Source organism: Ciconia boyciana, chromosome 6, assembly GCF_034638445.1.
Source record: "Ciconia boyciana chromosome 6, ASM3463844v1, whole genome shotgun sequence".
Classification (NCBI taxonomy): domain Eukaryota; kingdom Metazoa; phylum Chordata; class Aves; order Ciconiiformes; family Ciconiidae; genus Ciconia; species Ciconia boyciana.
The window spans coordinates 50,620,179-50,640,015 of record NC_132939.1 but is presented as its reverse complement, the minus strand read 5'-3'; the positions used below and the strand labels follow the sequence as shown (position 1 = coordinate 50,640,015).

The 19,837-nt window shown below is 42.7% G+C and overlaps 2 protein-coding genes across 10 annotated transcripts in view; one reads left to right on the top strand and one right to left on the bottom strand.

Moving 5' to 3' along the window:
* The window catches only part of FLRT2 (fibronectin leucine rich transmembrane protein 2), a 67,612-nt gene extending 49,375 nt beyond the window's left edge, over nt 1–18,237 (bottom strand). For 2 of the 9 annotated variants that reach the window (XM_072864186.1, XM_072864185.1), the window contains exon 1: nt 13,366–14,294. The gene's annotated coding sequence lies outside the window, so the exon portion shown is untranslated. Of the gene's footprint in view, nt 1–10,148; nt 10,168–12,763; nt 12,784–13,365; nt 14,295–16,044; nt 16,203–16,489; nt 16,889–17,245; nt 17,359–17,529; nt 17,713–17,838 lie in introns of those variants that run through there. The other 7 variants (XM_072864190.1, XM_072864192.1, XR_012042969.1 and 4 more) reach the window with 6 other exon arrangements.
* Nucleotides 13,046–18,986, top strand: LOC140653410 (uncharacterized). Its single transcript, XM_072865488.1, has 3 exons — nt 13,046–13,114; nt 13,284–13,893; nt 17,131–18,986. The coding sequence occupies exons 1-3, from the start codon at nt 13,046–13,048 to the stop codon at nt 17,301–17,303; spliced, it is 852 nt and encodes a 283-aa protein (XP_072721589.1). The 3' UTR covers nt 17,304–18,986.
* The last annotated feature ends 851 nt before the right edge of the window (nt 18,987–19,837 follow it).

Below are 19,837 nucleotides of genomic sequence, written 5' to 3'. Positions count from 1 at the left end.
CTAAAGTTTTACAGATTGGCATTAGGCTACTACAGAAATGAGCAGAATATAAGATCAAATAGAACAGAACAGAATGTGGCTCATTATTATTCAGATTGTTTTATATCTGGTTGCAAAACACTATACTAGTTTCTATAAAGGAAACAATGACTAACAAAATGGATACATTTATTCTTAGACATTAACTGCCTCTGGGGTACTAGTGAAATTTGTATGGAAAAAGGCTGCTAAATCATTTATTAAAAGACATCACCAGTTACCACCTAGCAAAGCTCCACACACTTTGCTGCCCGTTTCTGTTTGGAGAGAGCAGTGTAAAGTCTCACTGTATATTCTGGAGGTAAATATTCACCTGTTAAGCAGCAGTACTCGATTATCTCCAGTAAGATTAAAGCAATTTCCTCATACTGTTCTTATCTTTCTTAGACAACACCATCATCAGAATGTACACAACTATAGGCTTAACTGAAATTAAAAAATGGCTAATTGATAGGGGACCTCTGTCATTATTGTCCCCACTCCTACAGTAGAGAGTTCCCGTAGCAAGAGAAATTATTTAATTCACTAAAACTAATCAGTTTGAAATTTAATGCAAGCGCCAAATGTCTACAGTTGCATTGATAAAACCATTATGTCTGTAGTCCTCTGGCAAAAGGAGATGAAGGTTAGGCTGGTAAATTTTTGAGAGCCATACTACATGTCCACGATGGTCACATGCACGTGAAAATCAAGCTTCATTAGATATAGCAATGATGTAATGCATGAAAAATGTCATGGAAAATATATCAGTCACAACAGGTATAGCAATTGCTATGAGACAGATATAAGAAGCATAACTGAAGTATAAATAGATGCCTCAATAATACATAACCATGTCCACGTATGAATCTGAAACTCCAAACTGTGCAGGAAGTAACTAGAGCAGTGCTGTAAACCTGACCTTAGACAATCGTATGCCCAAGCATTTCCTTAAATCACCAGTTAAATCAAGAAAAAAAATATTTACTTTGTGTGAGAGATTTGAAGAGCAGGGTCCTCTATTGATTCAGAGGCAGCTAGGGCACAAACAGCAGAGTGTCAGCTCCCAGACTACAATCGTTTCCCCTTATTGCTAAAGAAGGAAGGCTGGCCTACAGTCATGGCTCTAACAAGGAACTCAATAGAGAAGTTTTCTGGTTTATGTTGTGGATATTCAGCTGCTGTAAACTGGTCCAGCCCTGACTTACGCAAGCACTACACATCTAATATCAAGCAGCTTTCTGAATCTGCTTGTGCGTCAGCACTCCTTTGATCAAATGCTGTTATTAACTCTTCCTTCTATGTTTCGTTTGCATTGCCTCTTTTTATGTCAGGAAAAATAGTGCAGAGTTTGTTTCTGATAACGTACTTTTTACAAGGACTTGTACAGTGTGACTTAGACTCAGTTCTGCTTTGTAAGAACAGAGGAAGAAGAGAACATGGAGGTGAAAGAGCAGTTCATCCTCCTTACCTAATAAATCTTTTCACTTCTGACAAGGACTGGAAAAATGAGGCTCTGTTAATAGTGGTGGGTTTACCTGAGTCCACCTTTCATTTCATATAGATCACTGTAGACTATGTCTGGGTTTCAAGTAGAAACAGAAAGATTTTGTATTCAGGAGGAGAAACCCTGTGTCATTCTGTTCCCTCTTAAGCTTTAAAAATATTGCACTTTTTTGTTATTTGTCTTAGACTGTTAGAAAAGATGGGTCAGAAGCAGTAACATTGCTCGTGTTCTCAGGAACAAATGTTGGGTAGTAAGAAATAATTCTGAAAATTAAAATACACTCTTGTACTTCATTTCTTTGAAATGTCTAATAAAAGACTTGCAAATCTGACAAAATATGAGTTTTTTCCAACTCCCTAAAAACAATTACTTAAAAAACATGCTTGGCTGAATTTTAGTGCTCATGAAAAGGGAAGACAGATACCGCTGAGTGAAGCATCGCACACAAGTTTCCCGGAGCAGTTCTGCCAATGCAGTTCAGTCCCACACCTGTCCTGGAACTATTCACAGAGCTAATCTATGCAGTAGTTATTCCCATGTGGGCAACTATCCATGAGAGGCTTGACTGAGACCAGCCAAATTCATCTGACTTGTGTTTTATTACTCACAGGAAGCTTGATCTGAAAGAATGAAGGGCTAACATGTTAACTCATACAGTGCCATCTTTCCACTGAGTTTTTTCTTCTCTTTTACAGTTACGGTAACTGAATTCTAGTCAGATTCTTTACTAGACTTTCTGCAAAGTTACCAGTAAGCAAATAAGTAGAGTTACATATTGTCCCAAATATTATTACTACCAGAACACTTGTGGAGAATGCTGAAATAAAAAAAATTGCACACCCTCTCTAGCAAAGCAAGTGCATAGATCTTTAGTATAACATTCCCCATAAATTATCTCCTTCCTTCCTATTAAGCACCTGGACTTGGTGCTGCTGATGATTGTGGGCATTTGGTGTGCCTGGGGGAAGAGAAATGCCAACCCTCCCATATGTACACACATGCAGGGAGTTTCTGCAACTGCTGCCGGTTCAGTCCTCAGTGTGCAGCACTTCTTGTCCCCTCGCTGTTTTTAGAATCCAGTGTTGAATTCTGCTTTGCCTTCAGCTGCAAGGGGAAAGAGCATACTACAAGCTCAGACCATAAAGTAGAGTTTGATCAATGTTTGACCTAGCCAGTGATTTAATCAACAGGACAGCATGAATGCGCTGATGATGCAGAAGCAACATCACAATTCTGTATGTTGCAGTGCATGATGATCATTTTCTTCAGCATGTTTCTTATAAGTAAGAATAATAAAGACCCACTTCAGTGCCATTTGCCCCCACTGTATTGTCCCCAGTGTTCCTCTAATTCAGTCTTTTTTTGTTACATAATGGATCTCTAATCTCTTTCAGATGAGAGTTCTAAAGGCAAGAGAAAACTAAATGACATAAAAGGTGCCAGGATCTATATTATATATTTAAAATAACAAATAATATTCATTATTCCCCTTTGATTTATCTATGTAAAGTGGACTTTCTGTCTATATACCCATGTCTGAGAGGAAAATGTGAGTCTAGTTACTCACTAATTGCTTTATCCATATCATCTTTATGCTTTATCCATATCATCTTTATACTGTATCCATTTTTTCTTACGGTTAACATGCACAGTTTCTAAGGTCACAAAAATAACGACATGGAATAATATTAAGAGGGAATACACCAAAGCTCACCAAACTGGACTCACCAAACCAGTAAGGGTTCTGTTCTAGAGCTAACGCACTCTGAGACAGCATTAACTCTGTCTGATGATTCCCATGTGCTATGCCCACTACAGAAAGAACTGGGGGAACTTCACAGATCCTTTTCTCCCCTCCCAGCTCCTCCTAGATTGTGCATTGCCCTACCTCTCCCTCTCATGCCAGTCAACAATCTTCCTATCAGATGAATAACAGCTTAGGTGGTTAAAACTGTGATCATTAGGAAACTCTGATTTCCTGTTGCACAGGAAGTTGATTGTTTATCTCTGCATTTCATTCGGTCTGGACAATTTTGATTACTCACTTTCATCCTGTTTTTCCCCCAGTTATTTTCTAGTCACTTTCCCTTTCCTGCTTTTATCTTCCCTCTGCACAATACTGCAATACTTGACCTGCAAAATAATGTGGGAAATATTTAAATGAAAATAAAAGCTTCCATCAGCATTATTGTTTATTTTAGTTTTGATAGCATCTTTAGGATACTTCGTATCCTCAATGTACCTGACATGACAGACATAACAGAATGAACTCCAGATTAAAAGAGAGATCCTTCTTAGCTGAAGGGCTAACTAAAAATTCTGATTCAGCCTGTGCTGCTGCATGTATTTAAAAAATAAAGAAAAAGTGAGAGAGAGAAACAGGAGAGAAGTATGCTGCTACCAGAATATAAATACATGTCAATAAAAGTACCCCAGCTGGTGGAAGGGAGTGTAAATTTCATAGCAAGGCTACAGGTCTTTGCATTATTTCTGCTTCTAATAAGCAGGAGATACTCTTTAGCATAGCATTGAAGGAGTTAAAAAGAATGCATTTCTGTCAAATACGGTTATCATTCAACACAAGACAATATACAGGGCTATACTTAAACACCCCTTCCCAAGATCGCCAAATATTTCTTCACAAGACCTAAATAGCTTGTGAACTGATACTGATGTTATCTGAAATTTAAAGGTGTTTATTCTCCTAGTGCTTAAAGAGGATCATCTTTCTGCAGCTGGTTGGCTGGACTGTAGGATATCTTCTCTCGGTCAGCACATGCATAACCAGACAATCATTCGGCAGCTTGTAAAATATGATTGCATATGAGATATTGATGGCCTAGGGGAAGTTCTGAGTATCAGAGGTTCATAATTAGAATACCTATGCATTTGATGCAATAGAGTTTCCATCAATGTCACAGAGATGAGTGGTTATGAATTTCAGAGTCATCTCTGCTCGTACAGACTGATTTATGCACTTTCAACTTTGGACAAATGAAGGGCGAAGAATTAAAGCCAAACCCTTCTACCTAGAGAGCTCCTTATCCTTAGAGGGGTTCTGAAATTTATAATTGCCTCTCCCAGTGCTCAGGATCAAGCTCCACAGTTGGTAACTCATGACCTATTTATGCTCATGCCATCCATCCGTTTTCAGTCATTCCGTCCTCTTATCTGTAAATCCACAGTCACACTGTGTAGGATGTGTGGATCTGCTGATAAGAAATTTTTGCAGGAAAGAGAATCTGGGCAGATCAACACTTCTGTTGCCAGAGCTGCTGGCAGCAACTCTAACATGTCATTTATTCCAGATTTAAAAAGATCCACTGTGCTGATCTGAGGATAGAGTGTTTGACTTCTGTGATAATAGACTATCTAGTTGAAACCTGTGTTTGGTACTAAATATTAAGTTAAATAGATACTGATAAGATTATCCAGTGTGGGGCAGAAAACAACCATCTTGTTAGCATTGAGATTTCCATAGTTCCTCGGCTGTGGGTTTGGGTTTCCTTTGGTTATGCTTTTGGGTTTGGTTTGGTTTGGTTTGTTGACTTTTTTCCCCCCTTGTATTTAATTTTAAATCACTGCATTTTCCTGGAATTATACATAACTAAAAATTAAGGTTCTAGTGTGAAGACAGGGATTCAGCACCCTGTAGCCAGCACTCAAAAAAACAATAGAAATCCAATTGCATCATTCTTTTTAAAACTGTATTAAACAGAGTACTGCTTGTGAAAACAGTTATCTATTCCTATGGGGGGAAAGCACTAGGGGAGAAAAGCAAACAAACTAGAAAAACTCATATACAGTTTTCATTTCAAAGTTCTGCAGTATGACTGATTGCCCTGCTATCTAGTTAAATAATAAAAAAGGAAGATGCTAACTAAGCTTCAGAAGGAAATAGATTTTGCTAAATGATCTTTTGCCATTCTAATTCTCTCAATTTTTTTTTTTTTTTACATTTTGTTTGTGTGTGTGTCCCTGCATGAATGTACGTGCATGTTTATCATTATGAACACACAATACCACATGAATAAAAAAAAGATTTTGATAGGGCACAACATGGATAAAGCAATTAAAATAACCTTACTGTCAGATGCTCTGCCACAGAGGCTTAGGCATCTCTGAGCAATTATAAGCCATTTGGCTCTGTCTGTGGCATTCAAAGTGCACATTTAAAAAATATGAGAGGTGTCTATTATGCTTCTTTCTTGCCTAAGTATTTTCAAAGCTGTAATGGGAGACACTTTTCTCTCTGAGTAAAGGCTCTTATTCTGTTGCACAACTGTTAAAGAATAAGGTTCTGAAATTAATTTTGTCAACAGTGAAAGTAATTTCTCAAATAAAAAAAAGACTTCTGCTGGCAAAATGCATTTTACAATTTACTGCTGAACTGCTGCAAGAAGAAGCTCTTCACTGAGCGGCATGGCACAGGGCCAGAACAAGCTATTTCAAAAATCACTGTTGGGCATATACCAATTTGATACACAGGATTTAGCAATACAGTTGGGAATGACTCTGTATGACTGTGTGTATGTGTTCATGTTCTGTTAAATTTTAGCAGTCTCTAACTATATACTCATATTCAGTATGAGGAAATTTGTTGTTAGACTGCTAAATTTGTTTGAAAAAAGGAGAAATTTATCAGGCTAGATGATAGCACTTTTACTTCTTTAATTTACTTATTTTGTGTTGGAAATTAATTTTCTACAGGCAGTTCAAAAGATAAAATGTCTCAGACAAAATCTTTGAAAACATTTAAATCAAGAACGAAAATTTTATGACTGTGCTAGAGAGATGACTGTGAGCTGTTGGTTAGCCTTATATGTCTTTTCCACCTCCAGATTCTCTTGTTCAATTAATAATGTGGGGGCTTACAGTAATGGATCAGTACAACATGATGCAATAGGCACATAGAGCATTAACATATTAAATTGGAGTCCTCCAACCACCCGATCCAGGTTCATACTAATTCAGGTATCAAAGTGATTTTTTTTTTTACATAATTATAACAAATCATGAAATGAGCGGCAAGTTTTCAACTGATATGGCTCAAGAAATAATGTTTAGTCTCAGAGCATTTGTGACTAACTCTAAAGCTAAGTGGTTAAAGATAAGAATAAGGTTAAACCTAGATCAGTCAATAAGACGGCCTGTGAAACCAGATGAACAAGATTGTTAAATGGGGTACATTTAGTTGGATGCAAATCTCTCAATGACACAAGAAGCACCACCTAGGAAAAACTTCCTAGATCAGAAATGAAATTATAAGGTACTGCTAACAAATATTCCTTCATTTAGAGACACCTCACATGGTCTCAGCTAGCATTTCAGGCATGCAACAGGCTCGCTAAAACCACCTCACTTACCAAAATCATAATTCATTAAATGATATGCACACCTGATACCTAGGCTACAGATAGGTTCCATAGAAGTATACCTATGTAGGCTGCGTCTGTGACAAACACATATACTAATACAACCCTAATATGGATGCAATTCTAGTCATTTAAATGACTTGTACCTACATAGCTTGTTTTCCCATATGCACATGAAGAAACTACTAATGAAAGCATGTATACATTAGTATAACCAGAGAGACACTGTTGGGGTTGTACCATCTTCAATTACAGCTAAATGACATCACTTCTGGAATTCAAGTTATTACTCACATGAGTAATCTCTAATCATGAGAAGAGTGTCTGTGAAATTAACTTGCCAGTGAAAGAGAGAAGGATTGAGTCTGGAATCAAATATATTAATTTAAAAAACAGTTTTTCAGCCGTGAAGTTCTATTTCATAAGCACAGGTAAGTTTGCTACAGACTCTTTCCATCGACCTTGGGAGCGATACCTCTTGGGAGCATCTCGGGTTTTTTACCCAGTATAGAAACTTCCAACACACTGGAGGAAAAATTTAAGTTTCTCTTCTTGTTTAATTTGATTTGCAGTTCACCAACAAAATTAATTTTGAATTAAAATGAATTATATATGCTTTGAAGGGTCTGAGGGAGACCTCTGTGATTATAGACAAAGTCACAGTCACCTATATATAACACATACACAAATTATATATATGTATGTATATATATATAAAACCTGCATTTCTTCTTCAGAACTGTATATTAAATCTTTTGTTCTGTCAGTAAGATATTGATATAAAATCATACTTTTTTTTTGTTGCATTCATTTCCAATGACATTGTGAATGTCATACCCATTTTAAAACAGTTCTAATATTGCATTGTTTTTCTCTGTAGGAAAAGCACACAGGAAATCTCAAGAGAAAAATATTTGTAACTCTGTAACTACAAGCCTGTGGTTGATGATCCTATGACTGCAGTTTGACCATGGTTTGGTCCTCTGCAACCTGTGTGAAGATGGGAGACTGTGTATGAGCATCACTGAAGGCTCCCAGCAGTGCTAGGACACTCTGCAGAAGCGCTGTGTCCTTTCCCCACATGGGCAACCCTTTTCCACATGATATCTCTTGGCTAACTCTTATGGAACAGCTCAGTGAGGTATGAGCTACTCGTGTGGCTATGTGGTGCAGGACTGGAAGTGTTGTCCAGAAAAGCTCTTCTTTTTAGTTTAATTTTCCCTGTTGGTTTTGATGAAGGAATGACAAAAGCTGCCAGCAGGAACTGGGAGTGCCACTGCTGCACACTGATTTCAGTTCTCAGAGGTGCTGATGAGGCTTTTCATTCAGAGCTCTGACCTTTTCTGCTCTTAATGGGTCATGTAGTACTTCCATACAGTTTACAGTATTCACTACAAGAGAAGTGTCTAGCATCAGCCCACCCAGACCTTGCTGAACACAGCAGTGCATGACAGTGAACGGCTAATGAATCAGAGAGATAGAATTCCAAAAACTTTTGCCTGTAATTCTCCCTCAAGATCCCTGACATTAAACAAATGTTGTCAATTTTGTCTGCATAAAGACTGTGGAATAGTTTTGGACTAATTCAATCATAGCTAGCATGTTTTCAGGAAGGAACTGATTTGATGTCTATATGATTTTGCATTTTTAAGATAATTCGATTACCATGACAATTTGGCCACAATAAAGGACTTTGACCAAAGAGCAGAACTTCTGCCCCTTCATTCAAACATTTTCACTGTGATATATTAATAAATAAATGATGATAAAAGGAACTAAATGCCCTCTTCTGTATTCTGTGGCTCGATATGTCCCTACCTGGGCCGGGATTTGTAAAACCAGACTGCAGACCATTACAGTGATCTACAGATTATTGTCCGAACTACCTTTCAAAATGATTCTTTTTCTTCAAAATTTTTTTACTACAATCTTTAATCCGTAACTGTCACAGAAAATTACAATGATAATTTACCTTGTGAATAGATAGCTGGTGATTAAGTGTTATGAAAGTGGCCTATTGACTTGAAGGCCAAGCCAGAATATTATCTGTGACCTTTAATATTCTGCTGTGTAAGGGGCAGATCCTATAAAATACTGACCAAGGCCTGTTGGAAGCCAGTCACCTCTCACTTGGAGCCAAAGTAAAATCATCACTTTGCAGGATCAAGTCTAGCAATGATCTGATCCTGTACATCAAAAGCCTATTGAGTTTTGTCTGCAAGGACTGAAGGATCAGTTTCAATGACAGTTACCTTTGAATGATCTGTGCCATATGCTTTTATAAATACATCCTCTCATTAAACTACACTAGAAAAGGTTTCTTTTATAAAAAATTAATAAATAAAGCAGTTATAGCTTGAAGTAAAATATACAGGAGATTGTTTCTAGGTAGAGCTGATAGCACAAGATTTCTTGTTAGAAGGGATATTTTACAGACCTCTTTATGCATCATTAAGTTTTCAGGAATGCTGAATAGAGCATGACGGATTTGTTTTAAGTTGTTGCTAGTATTTAATTTTGATTCAGTTCAAAGGGCCATGTCAGAAGAAGGAACTGAAGAGGGGAAAAAAAGCCCTGTTAGTTGGGTAAATCATCAATAAAAAAGAGGAAGGTATAAGAAGGTCCCAACACCTTTCACCAGTGGCTGAAAATATCAGATTAAATTGCACTATTCCTGGGACATAGTGACTAGATGTGACTTTGATGTGACTAGAATATAATTTGTTAAATAGAGAATAGTTTTTTATTTCAAACACTTCTTTCCTGAGTATTACCTATGGATTAAAGTTTGGATTTGTTTTAAATAAATGAATAAAACATGCCTGGCAAGAAATATTTTAATGATTATTTTTTGTGGTTATTTTTCTTTAAAAGAAGACAATTACTTGAAAGGTGTAGGTTACACATAGCTGTAGGGGAACTAAAGCTCATATCTTCAGTCTATGTTAAATTAACCTTCTTTACAATAATAACTATATATTATTATTTTCTATTGGTTTTTTTTTATAAAAGACAAAAAGCCCCAAATATTTGTTTTACCAAAAGAAAAGAAAAAGCCATTTTTATACCTCTGGGGCAAGTTCCAGCTCTTTTCGTTTCTTGAGGAAATAAATAAAAAGCATTGGCAGAAAGAATCCTAAAAAGACTGCCCAAGGGGGAGGGAAGGAAACACCTAAAAACATCATATTACCAAGCACTGAGGTAATCAGCTACAATCTGGGAAACGTCAAACAATGGTATTCACCTACCCAAAGATATTGCTGATCAAGTCCTCAACTGCCATTTACAATCACTAACTAAAACATGGAATATAGCTGTGGATATAAACAAGAGACAAATTAGTATTGGGAAGCTGGGTTTAATAATCCCCTCTAAAAGAGACTATATGTTTATAAAGACCCTCTTTCCCTTGATCTCTGACATGTATTCCTAATATAGACACAGCTGGATTTTTTTTTTTATTTTTTTTAAACACCCTGCTACTATAAAGTCTACTTATAGTATATCTGGTCTGAGTGTTTGTCTCAAGTTTCAGTTATTATGTAAGCACTCAGGGGCAATAAAATTTCACATAGAGTCAGCCTGCTTTAGAGTAACTATTAAACCATCAGACGAACATAAATGCAATTCCTTTATTATTGATGTTCAAGACCACTGGATACTTTTTATTTTTCTGATTTTTTGCAAATGTTCATCATATTGTGCCTGGAATAGCTGGAATAGATTCAGAGTTCTTTTCAAGTTCTGGATTCATGTTCGGAACTGGAGCTTGGTTTTCTTGTTTTCCCATTTAAAACACTAGGAAATCACATTGTCTGTAATGGATATGACATTGATAGCCTGACAAGCTAGGCGATTTGCAGGTATAAAAGACCAAAACAATTTATAGCCTGTCTTTCCAATCCACTATGGTGAAGAAAAAGGGAAAAACCCACCATTGACTATACACTTCTCACAGATAGAGGTCACTAATGGACTGGATTTGAATCTGTCTGGTAAAAGCCTGAAAGTTACATGAAAGTAATCTAGTGAAAAATGAACTCATTTTGAGATTAAAGAGGTAGCAGAAATGATTAAGAAGTAAAGCTATCACCTTCCTGGAAACAATATTATCTTAAGTGTGCCTTCTTTCTAGTCCTTTAAATAGAAAGTGCAGTACAGGAAAAGCCTGATAGTGATGATTGTTTCAACTCTTTCTTGTTTTCTTGACTTGGTAAAACTATGTCTCTCCTTTTTCTGCGGGAAGGGTAAGGAAGTCAGCCCTAATAACATCCTACATTTTAGATACTGCTATTTTAAGCAGTTAAAGGCAAACACATTCTTGATTCTCGAAGGAAACCAAAGCCTATGTAATGCAGATTCCAACTGGGAGGGTGTAGGGTTGCGCAAAGGAGGTATGTCTACCTCCTAAATCAAACTATCCAGCAGACCAGGATATAAATGTGACTTGTAACAGTGGCTCAAATTAGATCCAGACTCTCAAAGCCAAACACAGATAACATCACCTTATACAAAATATTGGGTGTATGTGTATGTGAGGAGCGACTCTTAAGAACGCTAGGTGCATTCCAGCACCACTTCTTGCTACAGACTTGGACTTTGGAAAACACTGACGACTGTTCTAGTCACAGGTAGTTTTACAGACACTGTATTTACACAGTGCTCTGACTTGCTTCACCTGCAGTACTCCAGGCCTGCACTCTCTAACTTTTAACTGCCTCGCTACCATGTCAGGATAGAGAACAACCGTTTAAATAGCAAACCTCCTACAAATAGTAATGATGTTTGAAATCTTGTCTCACATAATTTTCACGAACAAGATCAACACTAACATTTTAACATCACTTTTGTCACTTAGAAATGGTGACTTTTAAATAACATCTGTATCTTTTTGATGATGCAAAGATTATGTCTCAGTGATAATATTGTATACATTGACTCTTTAAAGGAAGAAAGGAAAGAATGGGGGATAGAGGTATAGGTACAGTATCTTTTAAGTGTTTTGAAAAAATGGCAGGATGGATTTTTCTCCTTCCAAAAATACATATATCTGAAACCAATTCATGTATTTCCCCTGAAACTACAAATATATAAAGGTGCTCTTGGAGAAAAAACATGTCAGTGAATGAAGCAAGGAATTAAGTCCATGGAAATTTGTGGGGGGGGTTTTGTCTGGTTGGTTGGGTTTTTTTAAACCCAGGTAGTGATCAGTCTCAACCTCTAAACTGGTTTAATTTCCCTGTAAGCACTGTAAACTTAGATGCAGTAAATAAACCTCTCTTTAACACACACCCTGTCTTTCTGTGTGCGTGTGCGTGTGTGTGTGTGTATGTATGTCTGTGTGTGTGAGAGAAGTCTGACTTGCTTTAGTATCTTTTCCTGCTTCTCATGCAAGGGACCTCTCCCTTTCTATTTAGCTGAGCTCTGCATTGCAAAAAGCAGCATCTGAACAAATCTAATCAGTACCTTCCACACACAGTACAGGAATTTACACGGATTTGTGCCTTGGATTTATTAGCTTATTGTAAGCCTTAAAACAGATTTCCTCCATTAAAATTAATTAAAAGCTCCTGTTGACTGATTCCCACTCCGAAAAGAAGGTGGAGAGTCTTACACTCTTACTTTGCTGCTGATTTCTTTATCTTTTATGGGTTTTTATCTCATGGTCTTAGGCAGGTCTTTTCAGCTGTTTGACTCCTCTTTGCGATCTATATTTTTTGTTCACACCCTCACACCCCCACACCCCGCAGTATTTGTTATTATTCTGCCAGAGATCAGCGTCTAACTCATCAGGTCTATGAGGGGCTCCTTTGTATTCCGAAGTCCTGATCCAATTCTCTTAACCTCGCTCCCACCCACTCACCGCCAGCCCCGCTCCGGAGGCTGCTGATGGGGATCTGATGGGTCCTCCTGCCGGGCGCAGCTCCTCTTAACACTTGCCAGCGCTGAGCTAAGCCGACTGCCTCTTCCGAGCAAGGCTCACCTTTAAAGGTCCCGTTTCTCAAAACCACCTCCCAAATAATACTAATGGTGGTGCCAGTTCCCCTGCAGCAGGGGTAGTTCTCGGCTCTCCCTTCCCCGCCCGGCGCCGTGCGGGGGCCACGGGGTGGGGGCCAGGTTCGGCACCCTCCCGCTCGGCACTGAAATGCGACCGGCGATCGGGGACCCACTGCAGCTGCGACCTCCGAGTCCCACTCCTAACCCACAGGCTGGCGTAAAATAACCCGGGGACCCTCCTAACACTTGCCGTCGGCCATTCATAAATCCGTGCGTGTGTGTGCCCCGCACCACACACTCGCAGACACGGGGCTCTAATGAGGCGGAGGCGATATTTCCGACACACAACCTGATCCCGGCTCCTTAACTTTGCCTTCTCGGAGAAGGCGAAAGGCACCGCGGCTTTAAATCGCCCGGGGCTAGAATTACCGGGAGGAAAAAGAGAGAGAAATGAAATCCCAACTGTACCTGGCGGCGTCTGGGAATCCCTCGACGGCACCGATCATAATCCCCCTCCGCGCCTCTGGCCCCCCACACCAAAACTTTTCCGCCGCCGACGCTCCTCGGTGGTGGCCGCCGCCCTCCGCGCCGCGCAGCGCGGCCGCCCAGCGCCGCTCCCGGCCGGCCCCGCGGGCCCGCCCCCCGCCGGCCGCCGCCGCTCCGGAGCGACCCCCGCGCCTCCCGCGCCTTCCTCCGCCCTTACGAGGCAGCGGCATCGTCCTCCCCCCTTCTCCGCCACCTCCTCCTCCGGCGCGCAGCCCGCGGCTCTGGCATCCCCAACGCACTTTCTCTCCTCGATTCGCTCGCTCTTCCCCCCGCCGTTCCTCCTTCTCCGGTACAAAATAAACGAGAAGGGACCGCGGGTACGCCTGGTCTTGGGGTCTCTTTCTTTTTTCCTCTCTTTCTGTTCTCTGGAAATTATGAAGGGATCACATGAGGAGCAGGCACGGAGACCCAGGACCCTTGGAAGTCGGAGAAGGCATCGGACACATATATGTGAGTATATGTGTGAGTGTGTGTGTGGCTCTCCCCAAGTCCTGCGCCTGCCTTCAGCCGGGATTGCAGGCTGATCTTAGCAGTAATGATGCCTCAGATCTGACTATTCCCTGCTAATGCAAGTCGTGCCTTTTTTTCCTCCCCGCCTGACACCCCAGGGAGATGTTTACTGTAATGAATTCAGTTGATAGCCATCTCTCTCTCTCTCCTGGAGTCCCTCCCACATTTCTAGTTTAAAGAATGCTTGGAAGGCAGGGCTGCAACCTAAAGCTTTCCAAGAGGCAAAGTCAGGCTAGGTTTTCTCTTTTTCTTTCTTTCCTTCTTTTTTTCCTCTCCCGCTTTTAACCCATTGCTTGCTGAGGGCAGTTTTGCGAGCTCCGTCCCTTTGGACTCGCCCTTCCCCCTTACTCTCAGCGAGGGGAACCAAGCGGGCGGCGCTGCTCGGGGGGGCGTGTGGGCTGCGCAGCCCCGGACCTCCGCCCCGCCTCACCGCGGAGCCCGCCGGGCCGGGGCTGCGGGAAAGGAAGGTGCGGGTATCGCCGCCCTTCGCGGCGGGGCTGCCTCGGCCCCGCCGCTCTGGGGGCTCTCGGGGTGTGTCGGAAGGGAAGCCGGGGAGTGAGCTGAAAAACCCCCCGAGCTGCGGTCCTAACTGGGAGATGCCCTCGCTAGCAATAATTACAACCGTGCTCTCCACCAACATGGCGATATTTCATGTGCAGCCACCGACAAGCCCGCCTCCCCCACCCCCTTCTTTCCCTCTCCTTCCCCCCCTGCGAACTTTTGGGTAGGCAATAGCAGTACGCAATAAATATAACACAGAATAAAAGAAAGTCCAACCCTCAGGGAAGAGACGGACCTCCTTTAGTATTCCGTCTGATTTCCATCATCAGTCAGAAAGACTTCAAAACCGCTGGAGAAACCGCCTTTTGCCCTAAAGCGCTAACACCCCCCTCCCCCCCAATGTCTCCCGTGCACATTCAGTGCGTGTGCGTGTGAGTGTTCGTGTGTGTGTATATGCATCCCGGGCTGTCTGCGCTTGTTTCGGGGTAACCCTTCCCCCGCCGCCCAGTTCCCTAGTAGGCTACTGCCTTGCCCTGACAAGTCCGCTTAAAGGCAAGGCTATTTAATACCGAGAAGCAGTTGAGCGATAGGATACAGCCGTCAAGGTAGGACGTGGGGTGTGCGAAGAGAATTTGCCTCGAACTCCTCCATTACTAAAGAAAATGCACAATACGGCTTTTGCTGCGAGTTACTTTAAGAGAGGGGCTGGGGAGGAATGGAGGAGAGAAGAGGAGAGCTGATCAATGCCATGTGTCGAGGAAACAGAAAAGGCAACAGAAATGCCTCGGGGTTTGCTTCCCCCTCACCCCTGGCTGCTCACTAGCTTGCATTTTCTGCTCAGCCGTACCTCAAAAGCTGAATCACTCGCCATTGTCTCCGCACCTCCTTCGCCCTTCGCTTGGGGGGGGCTAAATTATTCACGACTTCAAAGGCTTAATAAGCCGTACCGAGGAGCCCGTCGCGGAGCCTCGGCGAGGGCCAGCCCAGCCGCGGTGTGCTCGGCGCGGCTCCTGCACCCCCGCACCCGCCCTGCCCTCCACCCCGTGCCCTCCGAGGGGGCTTAGGAGAGCTCCCGTGTATTGATAGCCCCGAGCCGAGCCCCGCTGCCAGCCAGCTCGGAGAAGAGGTTGTGCCCTCACCTACGCGGATGCGCGGAGTGATGGGGGGGGGGGGGGGACGGGCGCGGAAAGGGGAGCGCGGGTAGCCCGGCATTTCTCAGGGGACTCGGCGAGGGGAAAGGAGCTGAGGACGAGACCCCGCTCCCCTCCCGGCACCTCTGCCTCTCGGGCCCGGGTCTGCTCTGGGCCCTCGGGATGGAGGGGAGGGGCCCTCCGCGGGGCTCAGCCGGCCGGGAAGGAGCGGGTCTGGCACGGGTCAGACCCGCGGGGAGAGCCGGTATCCCCCGCTCGGAGAAAGGGCTGAAGTCGAGTCTCTGCCTGCACCTTCCAGCAGGTCCCGAGGGATGAAAGGATCAGGAGCCCCGTAGGGTCCAAAGGCGAATGAACAACCTTTTTCAAAGGCTGTTCTGCGTCTTTTTTAACTTTTTAACACCTGCATTTTTTTATCTTTTTTTTTTTTTTTAAGGCTCTGCATACTTTTCATAGCACTTATTTGAGCATGATTTATATCTCTTTCCCGAAGCTGATGGACAACCGGTGCATTTTCTCGTGAAAAAAATCCTCCTTCTAAGTCTTTCTCATCCTCTGTCCACCCGTCCCTTCTTTCTCCATGTCCCCGATCCTAGCAACCTGTCGACAGCACACATAAAGCAAAGCAGACTTTTGTCGATCACAAACAGAAATACCCCCTATGCCCCCAACCACGGAGGAAAGTGGGAATGCTAAAAACTTCTGCAAGGTTGCAGGCTGCTGCCCTGCCCCACAGGCTCAGAGAGGTTAAGTGGAATAATGCCTGCCCCCTCCCTGCCTCTGGCCCCTCAGCCAGCCCACACTTCAAATCAGAGAAAGATACTCAGGACTCACTTTGGTCAAATCAAGATCGTGTCAATCCAGAAAGTGACTTAACTAGCCGTTACCTGCTCCTGCGGAGGTGGGTCCTCCTCGGTAGGTCACCCAAAGCCCACCGGGTCCGGCAGGTTGAAAGGGGAGAAAGTGGCAGAACAGCTGGGCTCCGGCATGGTATTATTTTAAGGATGACTACCAAGGTCTCTGTTTTCCATAGCTGCCAATGGTCACCATCACCCAAGGTTTCTCTCAAGGAAAGGAGGAAGGAAATTTTCTTTCCAAGCTGCTGTCCAGCCGGTCATTTGACCCTGACACCCACCGATGACACTCAAGAACACCCTGCTAAAGCGGTTAAATGCCTCGTAATTTCCTTTCTTCTCTTTCCCCCGGCGGCTCCGGCGCAACGCCACGGAGCGATCTTATCGCCGTGTGATCATTATTCACCGGTGACAACCAGAGATGCAGAGCTCCTAAGTGAGGGTGACAGATTTCAAACGCAGGGCTGCAGCGTACTCAGCCTCAGACATATTCTTCCTCAAACTTTGCCTAGCAAGCAAGTCAGCGCCTTAACCCTTTGCAGCCCTTTCTCTCGCCCGGGCACCGGTACCTCAGCCCATGGGGGAGCGCTTATTTGAGAGGAACCGCAGCGCTCACGGCTGCTTGGCTGGGGACTTTCTATTACGTGTCATTTTCTATTCTCGGTTATTTTCAGTTGAAACAAATCAGAACCGACAACTCTGGGGAGCAGTTGGAGAGCCGAATACTTCTCCTCTGTGGTTAGGGGCTGAAAAAATCCTCTCGGCAAAGCAGATGTCTTGGGCACTCACCTGTGGTCCCTACTTTGTCACCGAGTCTCGTATGCGAACTGTCACACGCATCGCATGAATCCCTCTCAAGCACGCATATACAGAGCTCCTGCACTTTCCTCAGCGTGGTGTGGCTGAAAGTACAGATCCGAAAGTGCTGTTTCGCTCAGACCTCCCGATTCAACTCGTTTACAGGTTATTAATAACAGCAGAGAAAGGAGCAAGTGAGAAAGAAACATATTTCCATTAAAAAAAAAAAAAAGCCTTTTTCACACATGCACTTTGTAGTCAAAGGAAATATTTACCACCAGCAAACTCCAGCAAGTCAGAACATGTTGTTTCCTCCGAAGCAGAAGAAAGCCTTAAAAATGAGAGAAAAAGCATGTGCAATTCAAAGATGAATTGAAGTGCACGAAAGCTTTCCAAACTCAGTACCACCATCTCGGAGCCTGATGTCAAGACAACGCTGTAGCACTGTAACACGAAATCTAGAGAGGGAAACAAGGAAATTAGCAAACTCCATTGGTTCTCTAATATTAATTTATATATATTTTCAGTGAATTATGATGTTTCTGTCACCCTTCTCTGCCCGCCCCCCAAAAAAAGGGGGGGACCTCTAACTGCAGCTGAACGACGCTAAGAGTCTGGACAAGGGATGGACTGCTGGGAGCTCCTTCCAGAGCCCCGGTGGTCACGCAGGAGGAAGGACACGGAGGCAGGTCGGGGCGTGTGAAGGGGAATCTGAGTGCTCTCTTCATTAAATGTGTAAGATAAGGCTGGACGAGGAAGGAGAAGAATCCTACAATAAGTAAACGGGCAGAAAAAAAAAATATTCTCCTCCCACCCACATTTCTAAGTTTCGAATTTAAGCACAAAAGGCGAATAAACCTCCTTTGAAGAACACCCCCCAGCCCCTCTCCAAAAGAAAAGCAGGCCCTCTAGACATTGCATATATCCTTGTCCTATTTATAGCAGCGGGCGACATAAGTGGAGAGCGTCGAGGCTGGCCGACTGCGGTTTCCCAGCCGGAGGCCAGCTGCCGCAAGTGCGCAGCGGGAGCCCCGCGGGCGCGGAGCGGGGCCGGCCGCGGCCCCAGCGTGGCGCCGCCTGCACGTCCCGCGGCGCGGCCAAGGTGGCAGCAGAGCACAGCGCTAGGACGATCGGCGGCCGGCGCCGCAGCCGGAGCTGCAGCCGGGGGAACTTCCCCCCTTTTCTCCCTCCAACACACTCTGTTTAAACTGGTAACACTTCCGCCTCCCCCCCCCTTTAATCTTGGTTATAATCTAATTACTTGGACTTTAAACAATTCCCCCCCCCAATGTGTGAAGCGTGTATTTATTTATCGTGCAACTGCTTTGCATGGTTGAAAGTCTGTAAACTGAAAGGAGAATATAGAAATGTATTCTCTTTAAATTATCTGTGATCATACAAGATGGCTAGCCTGGAGTGATGGTCCACTGATCCATAATACAACCTCACTTATTTTAAAGAGAATGTGAAATAGGGTAACATTAAGAAAGATTATAAAAATGAAAGTGCCTTTTTCATAAATGTCTTTTTTTTCCCAGCTATATTGTTAGAATGATTTCTACAGCTTGCAAGAGAGAGGGTAAAAGGAGCTGGAAGTAGTTCTGTAACTGGGAGGCTGGTCTTAAACATACTGAATAATCTCCAGTTTTGTCAATAATATCAAATTTTGGACCAGGCCTTAAATTCATGCAGCTGTCAGAAGATAAAAATCACTAAGTGAATTCTTCATAAAATTTTGGCAAAATTAGTTCCTTTTTTTTAAAAAAAAAAAAAACTATTTTGAGGAAGGGAAGAGAAGGGAAGGGAAGGGAAGGGAAGGGAAGGGAAGGGAAGGGAAGGGAAGGGAAGGGAAGGGAAGGGAAGGGAAGTTTAGAATAACAGACCAATGAGTTATTAAGGTATTGTTATGTTATATCAAATTCTAGACAAGATGAAAGTATGAATGTGTTCCTTTCCACTTTAATGAAACAAATGAAGCACTTTAACTAGAACTACATTAGACTGGGAAAAGCCCACACCCAACATGTATTTTCTCTGAGCTCTCACTTCTATGGTGAGCTTAAAATGAAAATACCATACTGGTTCTGAAACAGACTTTGGCAGAGTTTGTGATATGACTCAAACGGTAAATTTCTACCATTTTGGAGTGTAGGGATTGGATTTCATTTCCAAATAAAATTAGTAATAAAACTTAAGTATGGCGTTAGACTGTCCTTGTTTGTTGTGTTTCTCATCAGCTCTTTCTTCCCTCCCCCTTTCCCTTCAGCCCACTGTTACCTTCTTTTTTTTACTTGTATATGTTGTCAGGTATGACCTTGTAATAGTATGCATAATGCCTTGGGTTGCTGCACTTCATAGCCCTGACCTAATAGAGGGTCTCCCTTTCCTCCAAGGGATTTCTGCATTTAGCTTTTGACAGTATCATGATAAACTATTTCTATGGATTGCCTTTGACCATCCTTCACTGTCTTGTCCCAGGAGACACAAGAATCTGGGAGTCTTATAGATCTTTTTTTTGTCTTTAATACTGAGGACGATGTTCCAAGGTTTTCTGTTTGCAGCCTCTTTGTCAAGTTGATTTCC

Bases quoted from the DNA above. Each gene is read 5' to 3' on its own strand.
- LOC140653410 (XM_072865488.1), top strand. From the start codon at position 13,046: ATGCGACCGGCGATCGGGGACCCACTGCAGCTGCGACCTCCGAGTCCC. The intron at 13,115-13,283 runs GTAAAATAACCC...TTCTCGGAGAAG, and splicing joins CTCCTAACCCACAGGCTGGC to GCGAAAGGCACCGCGGCTTT. The intron at 13,894-17,130 runs GTGAGTATATGT...GGTTATTTTCAG, and splicing joins AAGGCATCGGACACATATAT to TTGAAACAAATCAGAACCGA.